Source organism: Artemia franciscana, chromosome 17, assembly GCF_032884065.1.
Source record: "Artemia franciscana chromosome 17, ASM3288406v1, whole genome shotgun sequence".
Classification (NCBI taxonomy): Eukaryota; Metazoa; Arthropoda; class Branchiopoda; order Anostraca; family Artemiidae; genus Artemia; species Artemia franciscana.
The window spans coordinates 1,255,129-1,277,220 of NC_088879.1; the positions used below are offsets into that span (position 1 = coordinate 1,255,129).

Genomic DNA, 22,092 nt, shown 5'->3' on the forward strand with positions numbered 1-22,092 from the left:
TTAGCCAAAAAAGAGATAATATACAAATTTCATTTGTATAATTTATGTGCGGAGAGCCAAAATCAAACATGCATTAATTCAAAAACGTTCAGAAATTAAATAAAAAACTAGTTTTTTTAACTGAAAAAAAGGTGCGACATTAAAACTTAAAACGAACAGAAATTACTCCTTATATGAAATGGGTTGTCCCCTCCGCAATCCCTCGCTCTTTACGCTAAAGTTTGACTCTTTGCCACAATTCTACTTTTTAAAACAATTAAAAACTTTAGCGTAAAGAGGGAGGAATTGCGGAGGGGACAACCCATTTCATATACGGAGTAATTTCTGTTCGTTTTAAGTTTTAATGTCGCTCCTTACTTTCAGTTAAAAAAACTAGTTTTTTTTATTTAATATTCTAAAAGATACTATGTGCATCCAGGTTGTTAAAATGGTGTGTACAGTATCTCACGAGCCATAAGTGCATTAATTCAAAATTTCAAGGAATGGTGAGAGAAATTCGTAACATATCACAAGAGATTACTTGCATCCATGTTGTAAAAAGGGCATAATTGATATATCTCAAGAATGGCTAGGATACAACTAAAGGAGAGAGAATAATGAGGACTTTTTTTTCCCAAGACAGTGAACCAACAAAACCTATTTGAATATTTCGGCCCTATATCTAAGGGCCGTCTTCAGCAAAGAAAATAATAAACAATAAAACACTTACAATAAAAGTTTTCGGCTAAAAATCCATTCTTTTTTTTAAATAGCCTTGCCATCAATACTTCTTAACGAAAAGTTCAGCCAAGACTGTGTGATAAAACCAAACATTTTACAAGCTAAAAAGGTTCATTCATTGAACTAACTGTATTTATTAAAAAATGGAATAATCTCTTATTGTTGTTCTATTGTAATTCTAAAAAATTAGAAAAAATGAGGTATTTTTGACTTGAGAAAGATTGATCGTATCTGAATGAAATTTCATATTTAGGAGGACCTCGAAACACAGATCTCTTATTTTAAATCCCGACCGGACCCAGTGTCATTAGGGGGGGATATCTAGGAAAACGCTTAAAGCGGAGAGATCAGGATGAAACTTGGTGGAAAGAATAAGCAAAAGTCCAAGATAGGTGACTGACATAACCGGACTGGATAAGCTCTCTTTGGTGGAGTGGGGGGTAATTCGGAAAAATTAGAAAAATTGAGGTATTTGTAACTTACGAACGGGTGATCGGATCTTAATGAATCTTGATATTTAGAAGGACTTCGTGACTCAGAGGTCTTATTTTCCCGACTGGCATTAAGCCTCTGATTTTCCTTTTAAAGCAATCTATTGATTCCTAGAATTTTGCTAGAGCTCATACCATATGAGCTCTTGGCTTTTGGCTCTTTCGACCTCGTCACAAGTGCCTTATGAGCTCTTAGCTCTTGTTATTCTAAACTCTTACACACAAGGATTAGCAAATCTGCAATTATAATAATAAGAAATTGCGATATTTGCCTTCTCTGCAGCTAATCTTGCAGTTCTTTTGGGATTGGGCTTGTTTTTATTCGTTCCTATTTTTGTTTTATTTTGAATTATATTATTTTCTGCAATTAATTTTGTGCATATAGGGTTGAGTGTGTATTCACCCAAGTCTCTATTTAGGGATGTATTATTATTTAAGTTTGGTTTGATTTCGATTGTCTCGCGGACAGTTTGTTTGATTCCTAGGTCATTGCTAATTAGAATCGTTTCGTCAAATAGAAAAATTGTTTGGATTTTCAAAAATATGATTGCTTAAAGCTGAATCGAAAGATATGTTGTTATTTCTAGATTTTAATGCTTTTTCAATACTTTCTTTGTGTTGCTGTAATCTTGTTCCTAAATTTTGGTGGGTTCGGCCAATGTAATAATTTCCACAACTAAATGGTATTTGATACACCCCTCTTAGACGAGTAAGTGGGGTTTTATCCTTACCAGAATTGAGAAGATTCATTATACTTAAATTACTTGTGAATAGAGCACGTAAATTGTTTTTTAAACGAACTTTTTTTTCAGTTTTGAAGTAATTTTCGGAATATAAGATAGGTAAACCGTGCTTGTGGGATTATTTGAATTGTTTTCTGGTGAGGGATTTAAGGCTTTAGAAGGAATACATCTTTAATCTTTGAGCAATAACAGTATTTATGAGAGAAATTGGGTACCCGTTGCCAAAAAGTATGTCTGCAATAAAATTTAATTCTTTTTTAATATATGGCTCTGAACAGATATTAAGTACTCTATCCACAAGAGATATTACCACACCTCTTTTAACCCGTGGAGGATGGTTAGATTTGAAGTGAAGGTATCTATTATTATGCGTAGGTTTTCTGTAAACCGTAAAATCAAGTTTATTCACACTGCGTATTATCAATACATCTAAAAAAGGTATTTTTCCATCTGTTTCGGTCTCCAGAGTAAATTGCAGGTTTCTATCGTAAGTATTTAAATGTTCTAGAAAACCTTTAAGTTCACTTTCGCCATAATTCCAAACTGGAATTACATCGTCCATGAAACGTCCCCAAAACACATGATTAAGAAAATTCGAATCCAGGGCCCAATTTTCAAGATTTTCGACGAAAATATTTGCGAGTAGGCTTGATAGAGGTGCTCCCATAGGAAGGCCCCTTACCTGTTAGTAATATGAATCTCGAAACTGGAAGTGCATGGAATATGTGTTATATAACTTAACCAAATGCATGAGAACATTAATGTCTAGACCTATCGCTGACTCTTCGATTAGGTGATAATTGTTTTCCAGTTTATTTTGTAATAATTGCTCAGATTTTAAAACATCAATATTAGTATACATGGAAACTCTGTCAAAGCTGCTTAATATGGAATTTTCAGAAATGTCTATTTGTTTCAATTTTTCTACAAGATCAACTGAATTATTTGTATAAGATTTTTGGGAGTGAAGCAATGTTTTAAATGCAGTGCACAGCCATTTTCCAATGTTTGAGGCAGGTGATTTTGTACTAGCTACAATGAGTCTTAGAGGAATGCCTTGTTTGTGCAATTTTGGTAATCCATAAACTGTGAGCAAAAAACACCTCGAGGGAGAAATTTATTGTACAATTGTGGAGTGATTCTGCCATTTTCTTTAAGAGTTTTTAGTTCTTTTATAAATTTTTGAGCAAATTGATCAGTCTGGTCATGAGTTGATGTAACATAAGTGTTTGTATCAATTAAAAGTGACTGAATTTTACTATCATAATCTGTTATATTCATTATTACTAAGGAGTTGCTTTTATCGGCTTTAGTGATTATTATTGAGGAATCATTACAGAGTTTGTTCAAAACTTTTGTGTTATATGATTTTTCTATTGCATTATTGGGAAAATTAGGAAGCTTTAATGAAGTGTTGTAAAGAGTATTAATCAAACAAGATCTAACTGTATAGAGTACTACATTTGTGGAGAGAGAATTCTAAAGATGCTACCAAGTCTGCAACTGGAACCTGTTTCGGTAAAAATGAAAGTTTTGGCCCCTGTTCTAAGACATTTTCTTCAACATAGCTAAGCTTTTTAGATGAAATATATACAATCGCAGGTCCACGACTTATCTTAGGATTGTAAACTGGGTTGACCATTCGAGACTCATATTTCAACTTTGTGAACTTATTAGTGAGTCTCTCTTTTGACACACAGAAATCATGGTGGAATAAATTCCTTTCCATCCTAACAATCTGCAAAAAATCATCGGTTGACAAATTCTGGGACAGAAAATTTTCGAGTGATTTTCGTTCTGAGGAAATTACAAGTCTTCTGTGTTTTTGTCCTTAATATATGATTCAACGTTTTTAGCTGTAATTTATGTGTGAACTGTGACTCTCGTAAAAAGTTTAAGTGAAATTTATGCCTTAAGGATTTAGGAATAATTTTATTCCTTCTGTAAGACTCCAGAAACGTTTGTTGATTAATAACGTTCGCGTATTTTTTCCCTAAACTAATAAATGAAAAATATCTTTGGTCACATGCTCCCCATAAGCGTAACGTAAATAATAACGAAGACCACACTGCCTTTCCATAATACAACTACAGAAGAGAGAATAATGAGGACTTTTTTTTCCCAAGACAGTGAACCAACAAAACCTATTTTAATACTGGATTATGTTATTTTCATACCAAAGCAAAGAAGTACTCACGCAAAAGTCACAAATAAAAGAGTTTAAAAGGTCAAGACACAAACAGAGATGGATGATTCCTCTGATATATGTTCATTCGTTCAGTTCATTTTAATTCATATGCAATATTTTGAACATTCTCCCATGATTCAAAATATTAGTTCAATAACCGTTCCAAACCTTCATTTGAAACGAAACTATATAATAATTATTTTGAATACAATCAAAGCCAACGCTCAGGTCACAAATTACAACTCAGAAACTTAAATTAGAATAAGTTATTTTAATTCTTCATTCGAAGACTGGAAAACTGGAGACATTATATTAACCAACAATAAAACTTTAGCAATAAAAATAAACAGAAATTAAATTCGAAAAATTTCTTAAAGAAGTTTTTCAAAAAAAAGTCAAGAACCATACTAAAGTTAAGACGAGCAGAAATAACTGTTCTATAACACTAAAACCTAAAACGGCCAGAAATTACTACCAAAAATAAATTAAACCTAAAACGAACAGGAATTGAAATAAATAATCTAACATTAAGATAACAGCTACTGATATAGATGAATAAATAAATCCTAAAACGAGTAGAAAGTAAATTTAACACTCGAGTCAGACCAAAAACGAACAAAATACTAGTAATATAGTCAACAAAATACAGTAATGGTTATTGGGAAGCGTAGAGACGTTTTCAGTGGGATTATTTTGGTTTGGGGGTGGGGTTGAGGGGAGGGGGCTATGTGGGAGGATTTTTCCTTGGAGGAATATGTCCTGGGGGAATAGAAATTCAATGAAAAGGGCGCGGGATTTTCTAGCATTACTATAAAAAAACAATGAAAAAATAAACATGAAAAAGTTTTTTTCAATTGAAAGTAAGGAGTAGCATTAAGACTTAAAACGAACAGAGATTATTACGCATATGAGGGGTTCTAAAAATACTTTAGCATAAAGAGTGAGGTATTTAGGAGAAGATAAATACCTTGATCTATAAGCTAAAGAATTTTTAGTAATTTAAACTATTTATTCTACGGTCTTTCTGATTCAGGGGTTATTCTTAAAGAATTGCGACAAAACTTGAGATTTAGTGTAAAGAGCGAGGTATTAACGAGGGGACAAACCCCCTCATATACATGATATAAATATAAGAATATAAAAGTTGGTTACGTAAGTTAATTCTCAAGTTACACATTTTTTTTTACTAATAAAAACGTTCGTTAAAAATTAAAAGTTCTAGTTGCCTTTTTAAGTAACCGAAAAATTGGAGGGCAACTAGGCCTCCTTCCTCACCCCTTATTTCTCAAAACCTTCTTATCAAAACTAAGAGAAAGTCATTTAGCCAAAAAAAGAAGTTAATATACGAATTTCATTTTAATAATTTATGCGCGGAGAGCCAAAATCAAACATGCATTAATTCAAAAACGTTCACAAACTAAATAAAAAAAACTAGTTTTTTTACTGAACGTAAGGAGCGACATTAAGACTTAAAACGAACATAAATCACTCCGTATATGAAATGGGTTGTCCCCTCCCGCAATCCCTCGCTCTTTACACTAAAATTTGACTCTTTGCCACAGTTTTACTTTTTAAAACAATTAAAAACTTTAGCGTAAAGAGTGAGGGATTGCGGAGGGGACAACCCATTTCATATACGGAGTAATTTCTGTTCGTTTTAAGTAAAAAACTAAGTTTCTGTTCGTAAAAAACTAGTTTTTTTATTTATTTCTTTGAAAGACCTGTTTTTTATTGCTTTTTTTGTTTATTAGAAATAAATAATAAGATACATGCTAACCATGCAAAAAAAGCGTTTTCCCTGTTTTTCAAGATGAGAATGCCCAAGGCCTCAAGAAGACGACTATAAATCATGAAAAATCAGTGGGCTGTCTTGGGACTAGCTTTTCCCTGCATTTTGAATCTACTTCGGCCGAAATTGGTGTCTTGTGGCAAGATGACACAATCGACACAATTGGTATCAAGATTAGAATGCCCAAGGCCTCAAGAAGACGACTATAAATCATGAAAAATCAATGGTCTGTCTTGAGACTGGTTTTTCCCCGCATTTTGAATCTACTTGGGCCAAAATTGGTTTCCTATGGCACAAAATATCAGGAAAAGCAACTTTCTTGTAGCACGTTTTTATTTTGTTTTTGTTACTTAACAAGGTCAACATCCACTAGGAATTAATTAAAATCTTGGTGATCTCTACGGCATCCATACCATTGTCAGCTAACAATTTATGAATAAGCATATACCTTACCAAGGCATTCTCGTCAAACTTTTCAGCCTGTTTGTTAAGATAGATGACTCAGAATCACCTGCTTAGAGTTTTAGACGAAATTTCCAGTACCTGACATTTTTAACCTTTTTTGGCAGAAATTAATGTTGTGTGGCACAAGACGGAAAATGCCACTTTGTTTTTCATTCGTCAAGATGTGGAGTTCATTATGCCCTCTTTAGGGTTTTAGATGCAAAAACATCCACTGGCTATCTTTCAATTTCCATTATTTGGCAATTTGACCCTCTTTGAACTAAAATTGATCTTTTATGGCACAAAACTACTTTGCTGTGGCCATATCTCTTTTGCTACTTAAGTCTTCATTAGATAAGGTGTTTTTTTTTAATGAACCATCTTTCTAAACATTATTAGACCACTAGTTCGATATGATTACCGCTGAGATAGAAATAAAAGGAGAAACACCAATGCTTTCCATAAAAAAGTGATTTTCCTTGTTGTTCGAGGTGGGAGACTGTAATTGTCCTTTGTAGGAGTTTCAAAGACTGCAACTCCAGTGGTGCACTTTTTTTCATCCAACACTATTTTGACAGTTTTTCTGATCTGTTGCGAAGTTTGCATAAATTCTATCCTTTAAAAGTTTTACTGTTAAGTTTAATCGAAACAATAGCTACTAATCCTGAACCAGCTTCAAGTGACAATATTTTTCACTATACAGTTTATTTTTTTCAAAATACATATTAAAATATCCAGTTGCTACGGCCAATCGTTCACTTCTTGCTAGGTTGCGACTATTTCTGAAATGGAGGACTGTTGTAGTAAATCAATAAAGAAAAAAAATTACCCCTCTTTTAAAAGTAAAAAGACAATGAAATTATAACCTATGAAAATATGAATAATTACATGGTTGCGGAAATACCAAATACCTTCAGTGAAGCCATGAGAACTCAGAACTGGTTCTTTTTTAAAGTTTTTAACATTATTTTTCATCCTCTGAAAGAACTTTTTTGGGGGAATCGTACACGTTTTTTTTTTAAATTTAATATCATCATATTCATGTTCTATCAGTGAATGAATTGTTGCCTATGGAGAAAACTTATTCTCCCAAAAATCTGATAGCCCAGTTATTTTTTATCTGCTAATATATAAGAAGTATTTGCATAAATGTGGCATCAAGTAGCTTGTTTATTTTGATAAGACCCGAAATTTCCTCCAAAAAGTGGCGTTCAGTCTAGGCACGTGACTCAGTTAATAATGTTTTTGGACTAATCAGTCAAGATTCAATCATTTTAGTTTCAGTTTGAGTCCTTCTTCCGAAGTTCAAAGTTTGAACACCGTTTGTGTCCATGACTTTATTTGCCCTTTTCTGACAAAGTCAGAAATGTACCCAAACAAAAGAAGACATTGAAAGTCTTTTCCCTTGTGTTCTTTTACTTGTCCGATGGGATTTCCACTTATCAGGGTTTAACCCCTAAAAGATAACAACAAATACTAATCAGGCCACGTGTCACGTGTAACAGCACAAATAACAACATTTTTCACATGTAAAATAGCCTATATTATTACTTTAATGCTATGTGAAGTTCTGACAAGGAAGAGGCTGGGGCTTCGGGCCTGTTTCTAATTTTACAGGCAAATACACCTTCAGCAATTATTTCAGTGCTGGGTAGCCTAATACAATTTGTGTGGCCAGAAGTTTAATTGTAAGATTGCCAATTGTGGTTGTCATTTGCCTTTTTTTAGTCATTCCATTCAAGATGCTTTGTATATTTTTTATTGTTATAAATTGTCTTAATGCTCTGAAAAGGGAAAAATATTTCAATTGCATAGGACAGGAAAATTTCAGTAGGCTAATCAATTTAAAGTCCTAAATTAGCCAGGGAAGTGTTTTTTCCACTAAACTATCACCACCTTCTTTGAAATCCAATTTTATAGCCCTGTTTTTGGCCCCCTTAAGCCAGTATCCAGTTCCTGATTGTCATTTACACTAAATTTCACTTTTTCTGTTACTCATTTCTTATGTATATATAGCTTTTTTGCTACTTATTCTTCTCTGATTATATACTGCTTGATGTGGTATAAGCCAAGAGAAGGACCTGTAGACCTATAGAAGAAAACCAGTTAAAAAAAGATGATCCTTCATAATTTACATAATAATTATAGCTAACACATTCTGCATGCAGCCCTGCTCTATTTTAGCCCCAACCCTCCTAATATGGAAATCTATAGCTGAAATTACATATTTTCTATTGATTCTGCCAATCTATCCCTCAACCCTAGTAGCCTACCTGTTAATTGAAGCAACTGTGGCAAAACAAGAACTGTAAAAACAAGTAAAAGGTGGCAGAAAACATTGGAAATATATAATTTGGGCTATATATTTGCAAATTAGGCATGTTAGGGATAAATTTTTTGTTGTTCATATTTTGACTTACAAATAAAGTGAATATTATGTTCTTTACAAATATAATAATTGCTTATATTGCTAGTTCAAGTTTAAGCACTTTTTGACCTTACTTAACCTAACAAATTTTGGCAGTGAAAAACATACATTATTTTGTCAAAAATGACCAAAAACACATACTTCAATTGAAAATTTGGCATCAAAGAAGAAGAAAAACAGCATAATATTGTAAAATTTATTAATCCAACTTAATTGTGGAAAATCAGTGCTCATAGATTATACAACATTTAAAAAATGGATTAACAATGAAACAGTAAGTTTGAGACCAATGTTTTAAGCTTTTTTATACCCAAAAACTGTTTGGGTAAATTTTGGTCATTTCAAGAGCTCAAAAACTTGCAATTGAAGCACTTATTATGTTTGTAAAGAACATAAAAAAGGCATCAAGGGGCATGTTCACTTTATTTGTAAATAAAAAATATGAACAACAAAAAATTTACCAATTATTAGTATAGCTGCACGATTTTCCCTTGGGTATGCAGGCTAAGTGGTAGGTCACTTATACCTGATCCTGTTTCTACTGTTTTTACTTGGTTGAAAAAAATCCAAAGAAAGTTCCCATTGAAAAGGAAAGAGACCAAAAGTGAGATTGAATTTGTAATTGCTTGGAGGTTTACCCCTTCAGTCTGTTTAAAGAAAACAGATTCATAATTGAAGCTCTGTTCATTTCAATCTTAGGGATGATCTATATTTGTTACACTTCATTAAATGGTTGTAAAGGGATACTTTTATTTATTTGTCTTGTTTGTTTTCTACATGATTTTTTTAATCTTTAAATTGATATACATTTCTTACAAATTGATTACTCATACCACAGTTCCATTTGCAAGTTTTGACCTACTTCGTAACCCTGGTCTCAAAATTGCATATAAATTTGTTGAAGCTAGGAAACATAGAACTCCTCTCTGTTTAAAAGAAAATGGATGGAGATAAGTAGGTTTTAATACACTAAAGTCCTAGGGCCATGGCAATTAAAACAAAACAATGAAGATTAACTTTAAAATGCTTGACATTACATAAATATAACATTCACAAAGAAAAACCATTCACAAAATTTTGCTTTTGTGCTCAGTTGCCAACCTGAGCAATTGCCCTAAATTTTTAAACCTTGTAAAACATTCACCAGCCACCTCTTATGACCTACACTCTTGTCTGTACATCAAAAATTCATTGAAAAGGAAGGACCACCTTACTGGCATTTCTTCCTTTGTACTTGTATTTAATGGGTTTTCACCCATTAAATCCCCAATTACATTAATGGGTTTTCCCCAATGGGTTTTCAACATTCACCCCAATTACATTCACAAGCTATCTCTCATGACCCACACTCTTGTCCATACATCCACATTTCAGGGAATAGAAGGACCATCATACTGGTATTCTTCATTTTTACTTATATTTAATGGGTTTGAAAGAAAGTTTCTATGGCTGAGTCAGAAGCCCAGTAAAGAACCAGGTGGTCCTTTAGCCAGGAAGTGCAATAGGAAGCTAGGGGCCAGTCATCCTATGCTTTTGCATGCCCTTCCTGCTTACTGACCCCAGATTTCTCTAGATAACCTGTTAAGTTTGGGCCAATTCTGGCTGAACTTACACAGTCACATCACTGACCTTTGTCCCAAAACAAATAAACTGCTAATGCCAGGAATTAAACCTGTGCCCATTGAATAAAGGATTCTCAACCTAGAGTGCCAGCCACTTAGGAAGGAACACAAATGTCACCAGAGAACAAAAATTATTTGGAAAAGGAAAATATTGAAAAAAAACAACTCAAGTCATAGTTACTCCCATTTTTTACTGCTGTCCCACAAACAATATGTATTTTATTTAGACAAATAAATTTTAAGACAGGTATCAACAAAACTCCATCAGGGATTGTATTTACTTAAGATATAATCAGCAATATGAATGCTTAGTTTTGTGATGTTCTAGTCTTAAAATAATAAAAAAAGAGAAATTATATGTTCTGTTTGTTTTCCATTAGAGAAAAATCATTTGTGACAACAATGTACCCATGGTTGGCTCAGAATCTCTCTAAAATGCTTTAAACAGAAGGAATTTTAAAAACAATTAAACTGATCAGCACAAAGAATATTAACATAACTCTCTAAACTTGGCACTGTTTTAGACAATTCTTAGCAAGGAAAATACAAAACTTTAATGATGTCCTATGTCATCTAAAAAAAACAACAAAAAACATTAAAATGTGTCAGATATATTTTGATATAAGATGCCTCAAAGACTTTTAGTTGAATCTATAAAATGAAGGGCCAGGTATTCCTTTACATTTTATACAATATATAAAAAGAAAAACAGTTCATTTTTTTTTTCACAAAAGAAGAAGCTTGATGTAAAAAAATCAATGTAATTTCAACAGAAAGCAATTGACATCAATGAAATCAAATGAAACAAAAATTCATGGAGAATAAATAATATAAGCCATATATTTAACCTATAATGAGGTGGCATAAAAGATTATTTCTAAAATTAGAAAAAAACCAGTGTTATGGCTTAAAGTTCTGTTTAATCAATAGGAATTGTCTTTTCAGAACTAAGGCCAGAGAAAAAGAAACTGATAACCAAAAAATAAGGCACCCAAAAATTTCAGGGCCCTCTAGAGGGAAAAGAAGTAGAAGTAGGTACTTCAAAATACCTTCCTGGGACATACTTTAGCCTGTAGACACATCCCTGAAAGTTTCATTTTCCTAGCCTAACTTCTTTCAAAGATAGCCAAAGTAAAATTTTACCCCTACTTTACCTTAAAAATCCAGTTTAAATAGCAATCTCAACAAATATAGACTATATAAAAGGCTATAGGTATTGGCCTAATAATTCTAAATTTTTTTTCAACTAAAAATTATAGGATGGTTTAGAAACTAGGCCTGTTTGATATAGTAATATTTGACTAACTCACCAATGTGATAGCTGCCTTCCTAAGAACCAACCTTTTTAATAACCAAAAAACTTTTCTTCTGACTCCTTATGAAGCTTAGCCTATGCAAGACGGGCCTAAAACACCAAAAAACCTTTAGACGCTAAGGAATATGCATAAGATTACTTACAGGTCACTAAAGAGCTAAGATAATTTCCACTATTTAGAGTTTCCTTGTCTTTTCTCTAGACTTAATTATTTAGGAATTAACGACGCTTATTGACTACTAAGGTCCCTGCGTCGGCCCTGCAGTGCATTCCTGCACAGGGCTGCCAAATTTTTTTTAAGGATTGTGTCATATTTTTTCCGAAAATGTGCTTTTTGTGTCATCTCAAATTCCATAATGTGTCACAAAATGTGTCATTTTTTTTGCTACAAGTGGTATCATATTTAATTGTCAAATCTTTATTTGGAGTTTTTAATATGTAATCTTTTCCAAATCAGTTTAAAAAGGAGTAAACTTAATCTTAAACTATTATCTTGGGATCGAGACGTTCTTATGACGTCATGAAAGTAATAGGAACAATCGTTTAAATTAATGTTACACACCATGGATTTGTGTTTGGGCGGCCAACAAGGCAAGTTTACATTTATAAAAGTTTTAGGGACAATCATTTCCAACTGTAAATTAAAGACTTTTCGCATGACGTCACAACCGTATTCGGCTAAGCTTTAGTTGACACCTTCGAAAATGGAAAAATATAAGACCACAGTAGGTGCGTTTGAGCTTTTTAGTTTGCGAGCATAAAACTTGTCCAAGACCTGGATTCAATTGGGAAGAAATCCGTAAAAATGAAGTATAATACCTGAACACGCTTCTTCTTGTTTTAACATGCTTTGTGCCTACTCTTATTCTCTTGTACAGTATGTCACTTTGACTCGGCAATCGGAACTTAGTTCCCAGAAAAAAACATTTCCAAATTTCTGTCTATCAATTTGTCTGTGGTTCATTGTGCCCTCATTGAAGCTTAGCTTAAACCAACAATACTACTGAGCCGTCTTCCTGTTTTAATGGTTACAATAGCACATCTAATGGACCTAGAGGTCGAGGAAAAATGTAAGCCAAAATCAATCGTATATTTGTACTAAAAATTACAGACGAATATCAGATATATAAGCACTGAACAACTTGGTAACATCTCACACACAGACCCCCCCCCCCTCCCCAGAACTTCAAGTATATTCGACCCTGGTTATATCTAGGGTTCATTGGTCTCTTCTTCTTTCTCCTTGTACCAGGCCATAAAATTCCTCCGTATATTGGAAGGAATTTCCCAGTCATGGACGGTTCCTGAGGTACGAGAGACCAGCTGCTTTGCATGCATCAGGGAGTCTATGGTGTCGAGAAGTAGACTGTTCCTGAGTTTGGTTTTTATATTTGATAGAACTGAAAATTGACGTTCTGCAGCTGCACTGGAATGTGGGAGAGCACATAGATTTAGCATGAAAAGGGACAGTTCTTTGAACTGTGGCTTGCCTTGAGCATCTTTCATATTCAATAACGTCTTCCAAAAGATCAAAGGAGACAATTCAGTTCCCATGGTTCTGATAATATCATCTCTGTGCTCACTCATCAAGATCCACTGAGTCTCTATTACATTCCTTGACCTTTCCACTTCACCTTCATGTTTCCCAAGTAAGCTGCTGAACCGACCAGTCAGTCCCACTAGAGTGTCAACTTTTCTGCTCAAAGCAGTCACTGGGTCTAAACAAGCCAGAGCTTTTAAAGTGGGATCAGAATGATCAATTCTTTTCCTCATTTGTGTGATAACTTCTACAAGGAGATTTCAAGCAGTTCAGCCTAAACTATTTGAGATCATTCAAGGGAATCACATCCTTGTATTTCAACAAGTGTATTTTGGTATTTGGACCAAAAGAAATGTCGGATATGTCCTTGAAACAGCCTGAGATCATGGGTACGTCAAAAGCATCGTCATTCTCAAAGATGTCAGTTTTGATAAAAGACTTCATGATAGACTTCATGGTTGCCTTTGAGCTGGAAAGGAGTTTGTGAATGCGAGTGTCAGTACTCTGGAACTCCAAATTCAAGCAATTTATCTTGTTGAGCGTAAATGCAAGGAAATGAAAGAATGCCTTAGTCAAGGGCTCCTTCATGTAAGACAAGATTTTTGCAGCTTTATTTCGTGAACTCTTGTCCCCAGCTGCATCTCCAAGACCGTGATTGGTGAAAAACATCACAAGGGCATTCCATTGCTCAAGAACACGAGAAATTGCCTGTTCCATCGAAAGCCACCGAGTATTTGATATTTGAAGCATCCGGTGTACCTTCAGTTCTAGGAATTGTTGAATTTGCTTCAGCTCAACAATACGTTTGGGGCTGTTAGCAACATAGTTGATCAAATCTCTCAGCATAGGCTCAAGGCCTTCTGGCAGTTGCTTGCTTGCATGACTAGCAACTAGGGCAAGAGAATGACTGGTACATCCAAGAACAAATAGCTCAGGTAGTTTATCATCAACCATCCCCCCCGTACTTCCAGCAATAAGCAGTGCCCCAAGTCCAGCTCGAACTCCCGTGTTAAGAGAAGCATTGTCAAAGCCAATACCGATCATCCGATTCAGTGGTATGCCAAGCTTTTTCAAATAGTTCATGATTAAAGTTTTCTGTCCAAGGCTGCTTGAATCTTCAACCTCCAGAATTTCTAAGAATTCTTCTTTGACTGCTTGAGTATTGGGGTGTTTGTACTTCACAATAATCACTAAAGATTTGATAGTCCCTCTATCTGTTGTTTCATCAACGACCAAGGAGTAAAAGCTTCTGCTCAAGTCACGAGAAAGTCTGCTCTGTTCATATGGGGCAAGAACATTCTTCAGAATCCCTGTGATCTTCGTCCATTTCATCTGGACACTCTTCAGCACTGCAGAGTCTGGTGCTCATGCTTTCAAAACAGGGATAAGTGTATTGGCTTTAATGAAAGGTATGTCTTCTGAGGCAAACCATGCTGATAAGCGGATTTCTGCATTGGTTTCCTTCTGCCTAACAGACATCATCACTCTGGATGTAGCTGCAGCTCCTGCTTCTTTGCAACTATCAATGTGACTCTTTGATTTTGTATGCGTCAAAATATTCCTTTTTGACCCCTTCAAAATCCGATGGCAGAACTTGCACCATGGCTTTTCTTTATTGTTGGGGGCTCTAGTTAAAAAATGGCTGAGTTGCTTGTCATCCTCCCAGGCTTTAACAAAACCTTGTTTTGGTTTCTTCTTGGTTTTTCTTCCTATTTTGCTGGCTTTTGCTGTTTTTGTCTCAGTATTGCTGCTTTCACTGTCACTCACACAAGTATTAGCTGGTTCCTTTCCTACACCTTCACTTATAATTCCTACACCTTCACTAATTTGAGACATTTCACTTTCTGAGTAGTTGTCACTCAGTTCTAGATTGTCGGAAGCCATCTTTCTCTTTTTCTTGGTTTTCTGTTCTGTGCTTAGACCTCCACTATTTTCAGGCTCACTGTCAGTACCACTGCTCAGTTGATATGTACGTTTGGACTTATTAATGCTTCCTGCCACATTTTCAGTATCAAGAACAGATCTCTGCTTACTTTTCCCTGACATTACCACTGCAGGACCACCAAAAGGATTGTTGTTTTTAAGCAAAACTGTCTCTCGGTTTCTTAGACTGGTTTCAATAGCACTATGTTCACCAACCATTTTGTCTGAAGTAATAGGAACATCAATGACAACTCTCTTGTCACTTGCCACCTGCTTGCTTTCTTCACTTATTCTTCCCTGTCTTTCAGTGCACTCTATTCCTTCTTCCTTCTTCTTCTTTTTTTTTGAGAAAAAAGTCTAGTATCTGACTCTGCACCCGTTTTTTCGGTAAATTCTTGGTTTCTTCCATACTAGAAGCCAAATAATTTCAATTTTCAGAGAATTTATCTGCATAGTAAATCAGAATCTTTAATATCCTTCTATTGCAGAATCAATGCTTTCTGACTTTACATAGCTTGATTAGTAATCATCTACTAGTTGAGTAACCACAGACAGACAAACTATTAAGTTAGATCATCCAGAGGTTGTAAAAATCATCATCAATTACCTTCCCATGTTTCATTTTAGGGAAGCAAATCATATCATATTCACAACTAGGCCCATATCTCTAAGTTTTAGATTATTTCAGAACATGCTTGAACATTAACACCTACTTAGTAGTAGGTATTAATTAACACCTACTACTAGGCATTAACAGCCTAACATCAAATAGGCATTTGTACCATTTTTATTCAAGTAGAAACAGAACCTAAAACTCAAAGTTCCTTAAAATCAAGATGAAAGATCGTTTTGCATAAGCTTATTGACTATGATTTTAACAAAAATTTAGTAGAAACAGCACCAGAAAATCAATACTATACATTAGAATCAAGAGGAACTACTGTATTGCCTAAACTCATTGCTTGGCTCTCACAGATAATACTGAGTTGTTTTTTGCAGTTTCTATTCCATATCTGTGACACTGTAATTCCTGGGAGAGTATCAGAGGATCAAGCTCTGAGTTTTGGGAAGTAGGACTTCTCCTCTTTTATTTAATACAGCAGAGGTTTGCTATGTGAACATTTGTTGATGGTAAACTTTGCCATTTTCCTGCACTTGTTGTGTCTAAATCGAACTATAAGTTAGGGAAAGTAGGTAATACATGGTATCTGAAAAGATCTTTATAGGTGTTTTGGAACTTCATTTTACCATTTACCCCAAAACTGCCCTGTTCACATTAATGTAATTGTTCACCTCTACCTATACTGCATACAACTCAGAGTATTTGGTTTTCTTTTCAGTGTTTTCAGAAAAATGTTACCAGTTTTCAGGTGTGGCATATCCCTAAAATAGGATGTGGGTACTTTCGAGATTACTCCTAAAAGTGGTAACCTATCTGAAAACAGGGTTTTAGGGACCTATTTTGAGGAGTACATTAGAGGTGTTCTTATTTGAATGTTTGGTCAAATCTAAGCTTTTGAAGATCAGAATGTGATTCTCCTATATTTAAGCTTTGATTTGAGGCCAAAATCATCTCTATCTTGCCTCTAAGAATTTTAAATCTTTTTTAGAAAACAATATCAACTGTTGACTTTAGGGTTTTGTCTATCTAGTAGCCAAATTGGAACTATGTGCTTCAATGAAATTCTCTGACACTGGGTGGTTTTGAGCTGGTTTGGGTGCATGGGGAACCCCAGCAAGTGAGTTAGATGGGAAAGTGTTAATATGATCATCAAGGTTATAGTCTAATAGACCTATTATTGCTGTAGGATGCTGAATTTTCCTCCTTAGTATCAGTAAATTTTTGTAGGCAAGTTCAGTCACTTTTTTAAATTGAAAATTAAGAAATAACATTAAATAGCTAGGTTAGGGGAGTCTGGCATAATAAAACACAATTTTGTCCTGAATACAATGGTATTTTTAAAATGTTTTTTACAGATGTCTTAGACCTGTAAAACTGAAAAGGAAAATTCACAGCAATTCATGCTTCTATTACAAAAAATTGCCAATTTTCGCCACTAGGTGTTTGTGTGGCTACCCTAACAAAAGTCAATTACAAGTTAGCCAAAGTAACTAAAGACAACCCCTGAAAAACCTTGGAATAGACATTTTGGATCTTTATTCTACTATTTGGACAAAAAGAGCAAAAAAAAACAGTGTTCAAATCTAAGTAACTAAGTACATAAATAGCCTAACCATAATAAGCTTATCCCTATCCACAGGAGGGGTACCTGACCTTGTTTTTACACTACCTCAATTTTTGCCATGGAAATGTTAAAATAATATGTACAAGCTGTCCTGACAGTCCAGAGGCAAAATAGCCTATTACTTTTCTCAAAGTCAGGTACCCAAAAATTATTCAAATTCTGTGTCTTTCAATATGTAATACATTCAACTAGCTTCAATCTAGTATTTTAGTCATATTTGTTGGTGCCTTTTTAGCCAGATATATTATTCTGAAGGAGACTTCTCTACAAATTTGTAATCTTGTCCAACGTGGGATATCCCTCCTGTATTCCTAAAAATGGGAGCTGCTATTTATACATACAGCTTTAGTAAACTGCATGCTGTTTACTTTTCACCATTAAATACTTACCAGTTGGTTACATCACATACTCAATCAAAAAGCTAAGATATTAGCGTGCATTTTGATTTGAAATTTATGCCTATGACTGTTTTATTCGCGTGGTTTAAATTGGTGGTGGCATCTGTCCACCGCACTGTTTGTACACTACTGACACCTCTAGGTAGCGCTATTCCTTCCGTTAATTTGTAGCTTTTCTGGTAGAAAACTGAAATTTTACTTTTCTTTTATTACCATTTAAAAAACAAGACTTGGATGACAAAAATGTGTCATTTTTTTTGAAAAATGTGTCGTATTCACCGATTGTGTCATTTTTTATTGAAAAATGTGTCATTTTCGTTGATTGTGTCATAATTTCGACTGAATGTGTCATTGTGTCACGCAACATCAAATTGTGTCATTTTGACACAAAATGTGTCAATTTGGCAGCCCTGTTCCTGCAGCGTGATTCGATCTCTGGGTCCCGTATTACCAAGCTAAGGTCAAATCCACTGCGCCACAACAGGACTTTTCTACAGTGTTGCCAACGCTTCGGAAGAAAAAGTACCACAAAACGCTCCAAAATTGTACCACTGATTAAAAAATTGTACCATATCTATTTTTTTGCGTGTCGTGCTATGGGCAAGACGAAATTTTTTTTTGCGCTACGCACAAAACGTGGACGATCGGAAAATTACATTAGAATAAAGAGAACAAAGTATCACATATCTTCTTTCAAAGATATTTGGGAGACCTCCTTTCCCCTGCAGAGACCATTTTGGTGTCACTCCTCCAAATACCTATTTTATCTCCTCACCTATTTTGTGCTTTCCCTACAGATGGCTCTACTGCTTCACGCTATATTATGACCGCAAGAGGCCAAAAACAGGCACTTAAATAAATGTGTAAAGGAAAACTTAAAACTCTAGAAGAGAAAACAAATAAAAACTACAATTGACTGGGCGTCCTGACGCCCAGTCAAATCTTATTGTACCATATTGTACCACATTTTGTAAAATGTACCAGTAAATTTTTGGTTGTACCAGAATGTACCTTTAGAGGTGAAATGTACCAAAATCGTACAATTGTACCGCTGTTGGCAACACTGCTTCTCTAGACAACGATTTCACGTGTTTATCCATTTAAAAAAATATGTAACATTGACGTCACTTGTCGTCAATAATCTTTTTTTTGGGGTTAGAAAGTGCAAGCTCACGGACAAGTAATCGTGAGCGTTCGAGGACGCTCACGTCGTGTGCGTAAAACGTCGTGTGCGTCTCATAAAATGCTTGGATTAGTCAGATAAGTAATCGGACAAGTAAAAGAAAACGGGGTTCAATTTATTTTACAACCACAGCAGCAGCGAATAGCAAGGAATATTGGAGAGAGGGAAATTAAAATTCACTGGCTAAGTCAAGTTGTTCCCCAGCAATAGCTTACTTTTAATTTTATTCATGGAATCAGATTTAGGAAATGGTGAGATTGAATAAATCAAATTGGTTGCTGCCTGTGTGACTAATTAGTAGCCTAGACATCCTTAGGCTAATGAGCTCAAATTGTTACAGGCTAAACACATTTATGTTGAAAAGTTGGGGTAGAATCCTAGTTTAAGTACTTTCTGCTATCTTGGAAAAGGACTAGGCTAGTAAAAATGGAACTTTCAATAATGAATCCAGGGCCAAAAGCATACTATTAAAAGATATAGCCAAGCTTCTATGTTAACCCTATTCTGATTTCTAATTGTAAGAAATTTGCTTTCTTGTCAGGTCTATATCTATTTATTTTGACAGAACAACATTTTACCTTAATTCTCATTTATCAGTTTATTTTTCTCTGGTTTTAGTTCTGAAAACACTATTTCTGTTATTTTGATAGAATTTTAAGCCATAGGCTATTAATTTGTTTTTTCTAAATTAAAAAAATTGTATGTTTAGATTTTTTAATCTTCATAAATTGTGAATCAAAGTTGTGAAGCTCAAAACAATTTTGGGTAAAATTCTAGTTAATTGACTTTTTACTATATTAGAAAGGGTTTAGGTTAGGAAAATGAAACTTTCAGGGATGGGTCTACAGGCTAAACTATGTCCCGGGAAGGTATTTTAAAGTACCCACCTCCACTCCTCTGGCTAGAGGGCCCTGAAATTTGCCTACATGACAGGTCTATTGAAATTTTGACAAAACAACATTTTACCTTAATTTTCAGTTACTAGTTGCTTTTTCTCTGCCTTTAGTTCTGAAATCGCAATTCCTGTTATTTGAGTAGAATTTTGAGCCATATCAATGTTTTTTTTTTTGAAATTTAGGAAATGTATTTGCATATCTTTAAAACCTTATAAAAAGGAATTGAGCAAAGTTATGAAGCTGAAAACAATTTTGTTGTACTTCAATTAAGCAGAAGATCAATTTTGCAAGGTTTCACTTTTATAACACACATATTTTTCAAGGTCATCAAAGGTCAGGGCCCTCCAGAGGGAGAAGGAGTGGAGGTAGTTGCTTCAAAATACCTTCCCAGGATATACTTTAGTCTGTAGATTCATCTCTGAAAGTTTCATTTTCCTAACCTAAACCCTTTCTGAGATAGCAAGAAGTCAATTAACTAGAATTTTACCCAATTTTCTTGTGCTTCTGTTAAGCAGAAGATAAATTTTACAAGGTTTCACTTTTATAAAACAAAAATTTGGTAATTGTTTAGTTTTATCACAAGCTGTTGAAAATGTGCATTACTGCATATAGCAAGACTCTGATGATTGCATATTGTTTCTTTGTCATTATCAAAGAAGCATGTCCATTTTTTAGCTTTCTAAAATCCCCTTCCAACAAGACTAAAAATGTGTAAAGTGGGCATGGTTTTGAAGCCAAGAGAAATGTTGAGGTTGGGCAATATGAATGAATAATGACATAAAAACAATGTGCAATCATCAGAGTCTAGCTATATTCAGTAATTAAAAGAAATAAAAAAAAATCACAAAAAACTAAAATATCCTGCCATCAAGCCTTTAGCACCACAGATTCTTCCCTTGACTACCCCCAATTTTTGGCAATAGTAGGGTTACAATAATAAAACATCATGAAGATAGCAAACAAGCCTTAACCAATCAGCAAAAAGTAAGTCATAGACATCAACTAACAATTTGACCTATCAGAATACAGACCTTTCCCTTGCCTTCCCAACTTCTCCCTCAGCTTAAAAACCCTGCCCACTTCACACATTTTTAGTTTGCCCCATGGAGAATAAACCAGAAATGGATTTGCTTCTACAGTTAGCATTTCTAAGTACTATAGTATAGAAGCTATACTGCTTGTGCAGCACCCCTTTCAAAGTTAGCAAAAAGTAGCTAAATTAGCCAAAAAAAATTCCAAAGTTGATAGGGCTATAAAAACTTTGCTAGCAGACTTCCAATTTACTGGCCAATATCTTATTGGCATTCTATCTACCACTGGCAAGCTAAGAGAAACAATAACTTAGCACTCATCTCCTTTAGCTTCTGTATCCTTGCCTAATTTGAAGATACTCAAACACTTTAGTACTCATACCCTTGGAATTCAGAAAAAAACAATTGTTTTCTCATAATTTGAATGATTTGAAACAAGGGAATATAATAAGGAAATTTTGTATGATGGAAAGACAGTGTAGCCTAGTTGTTTTCAGTAATGACCTATGGGTTATTTTTGTGTTGGGCACATTCATTTTTAGTTTGTTAAATTTCTCCTACATAAATAACTTTTTTTTTTTTTTGTTACAGAGAACTCCACCAAAACAAAATTTCTGGAACCATATTTGATCAGTTCATTTTGTGAACTACCAATTTATAAAAACTAGTCCTTCACTTCCCTCAAGAACCTCATCTTCATCCTTATTACTCATCCTTTCTTCTTGCTTATGAGGTGTCTTAGCTTTATTTTTATGTGCTGTGATCTTTGGTTTCTTTAAAATTTTACTTTGAGTTTGCACTTCAAACTCATTTTTTGGGGGATTATCTGCAAGGATTCTGGTCCTACCATGTTTTCTAGCACCCCCAACTGACATATAACAGTAGATTTTGGGTATTGTCTTACTGTTTGATCTTTCTTGGGTTGTTGGTCTTATAGCATCCTGTCCCTCTTGTGGCTGAGCTATGTCAGTCATAGATGCTGGGAGGATATCAGACTCAGAAAATACATCTGGATTTAATAACCATATGGCTGTCTTTACAACCCCATGGGTATGTTCTGAGGACTCATCTTTTGAAAGTAGTGAGACTTCATGCACAAATACCCTTTGGACATAGCTTTGTTGATGCTTTGACA

At 34.5% G+C, this 22,092-nt stretch overlaps 1 protein-coding gene and 1 long non-coding RNA gene across 3 annotated transcripts in view; one reads left to right on the top strand and one right to left on the bottom strand.

Moving 5' to 3' along the window:
* Positions 1-6,246: 6,246 nt before the first annotated feature.
* Positions 6,247-17,955, bottom strand: LOC136037666 (uncharacterized). Of its 2 annotated transcripts, none has more exons than XR_010620007.1 (2): positions 17,839-17,955; positions 6,247-6,991 (listed from the first exon to the last, which is right to left on the bottom strand). It is a non-coding gene; the product is annotated as an uncharacterized LOC136037666 (long non-coding RNA). The 2 variants fall into 2 exon arrangements; XR_010620008.1 differs by lacking the exon at positions 17,839-17,955 and adding an exon at positions 11,884-11,999.
* Positions 17,956-19,131: 1,176 nt separating this feature from the next.
* LOC136037667 (serine/threonine-protein phosphatase 4 regulatory subunit 2-like) overlaps positions 19,132-22,092 on the top strand; it is a 40,078-nt gene continuing 37,117 nt past the window's right edge. The window contains exon 1 of the mRNA XM_065720395.1: positions 19,132-19,281. Coding sequence (XP_065576467.1) covers positions 19,260-19,281 — 22 coding nt within the window. The 5' untranslated portion in view covers positions 19,132-19,259. The remainder of the gene's footprint in view (positions 19,282-22,092) is intronic.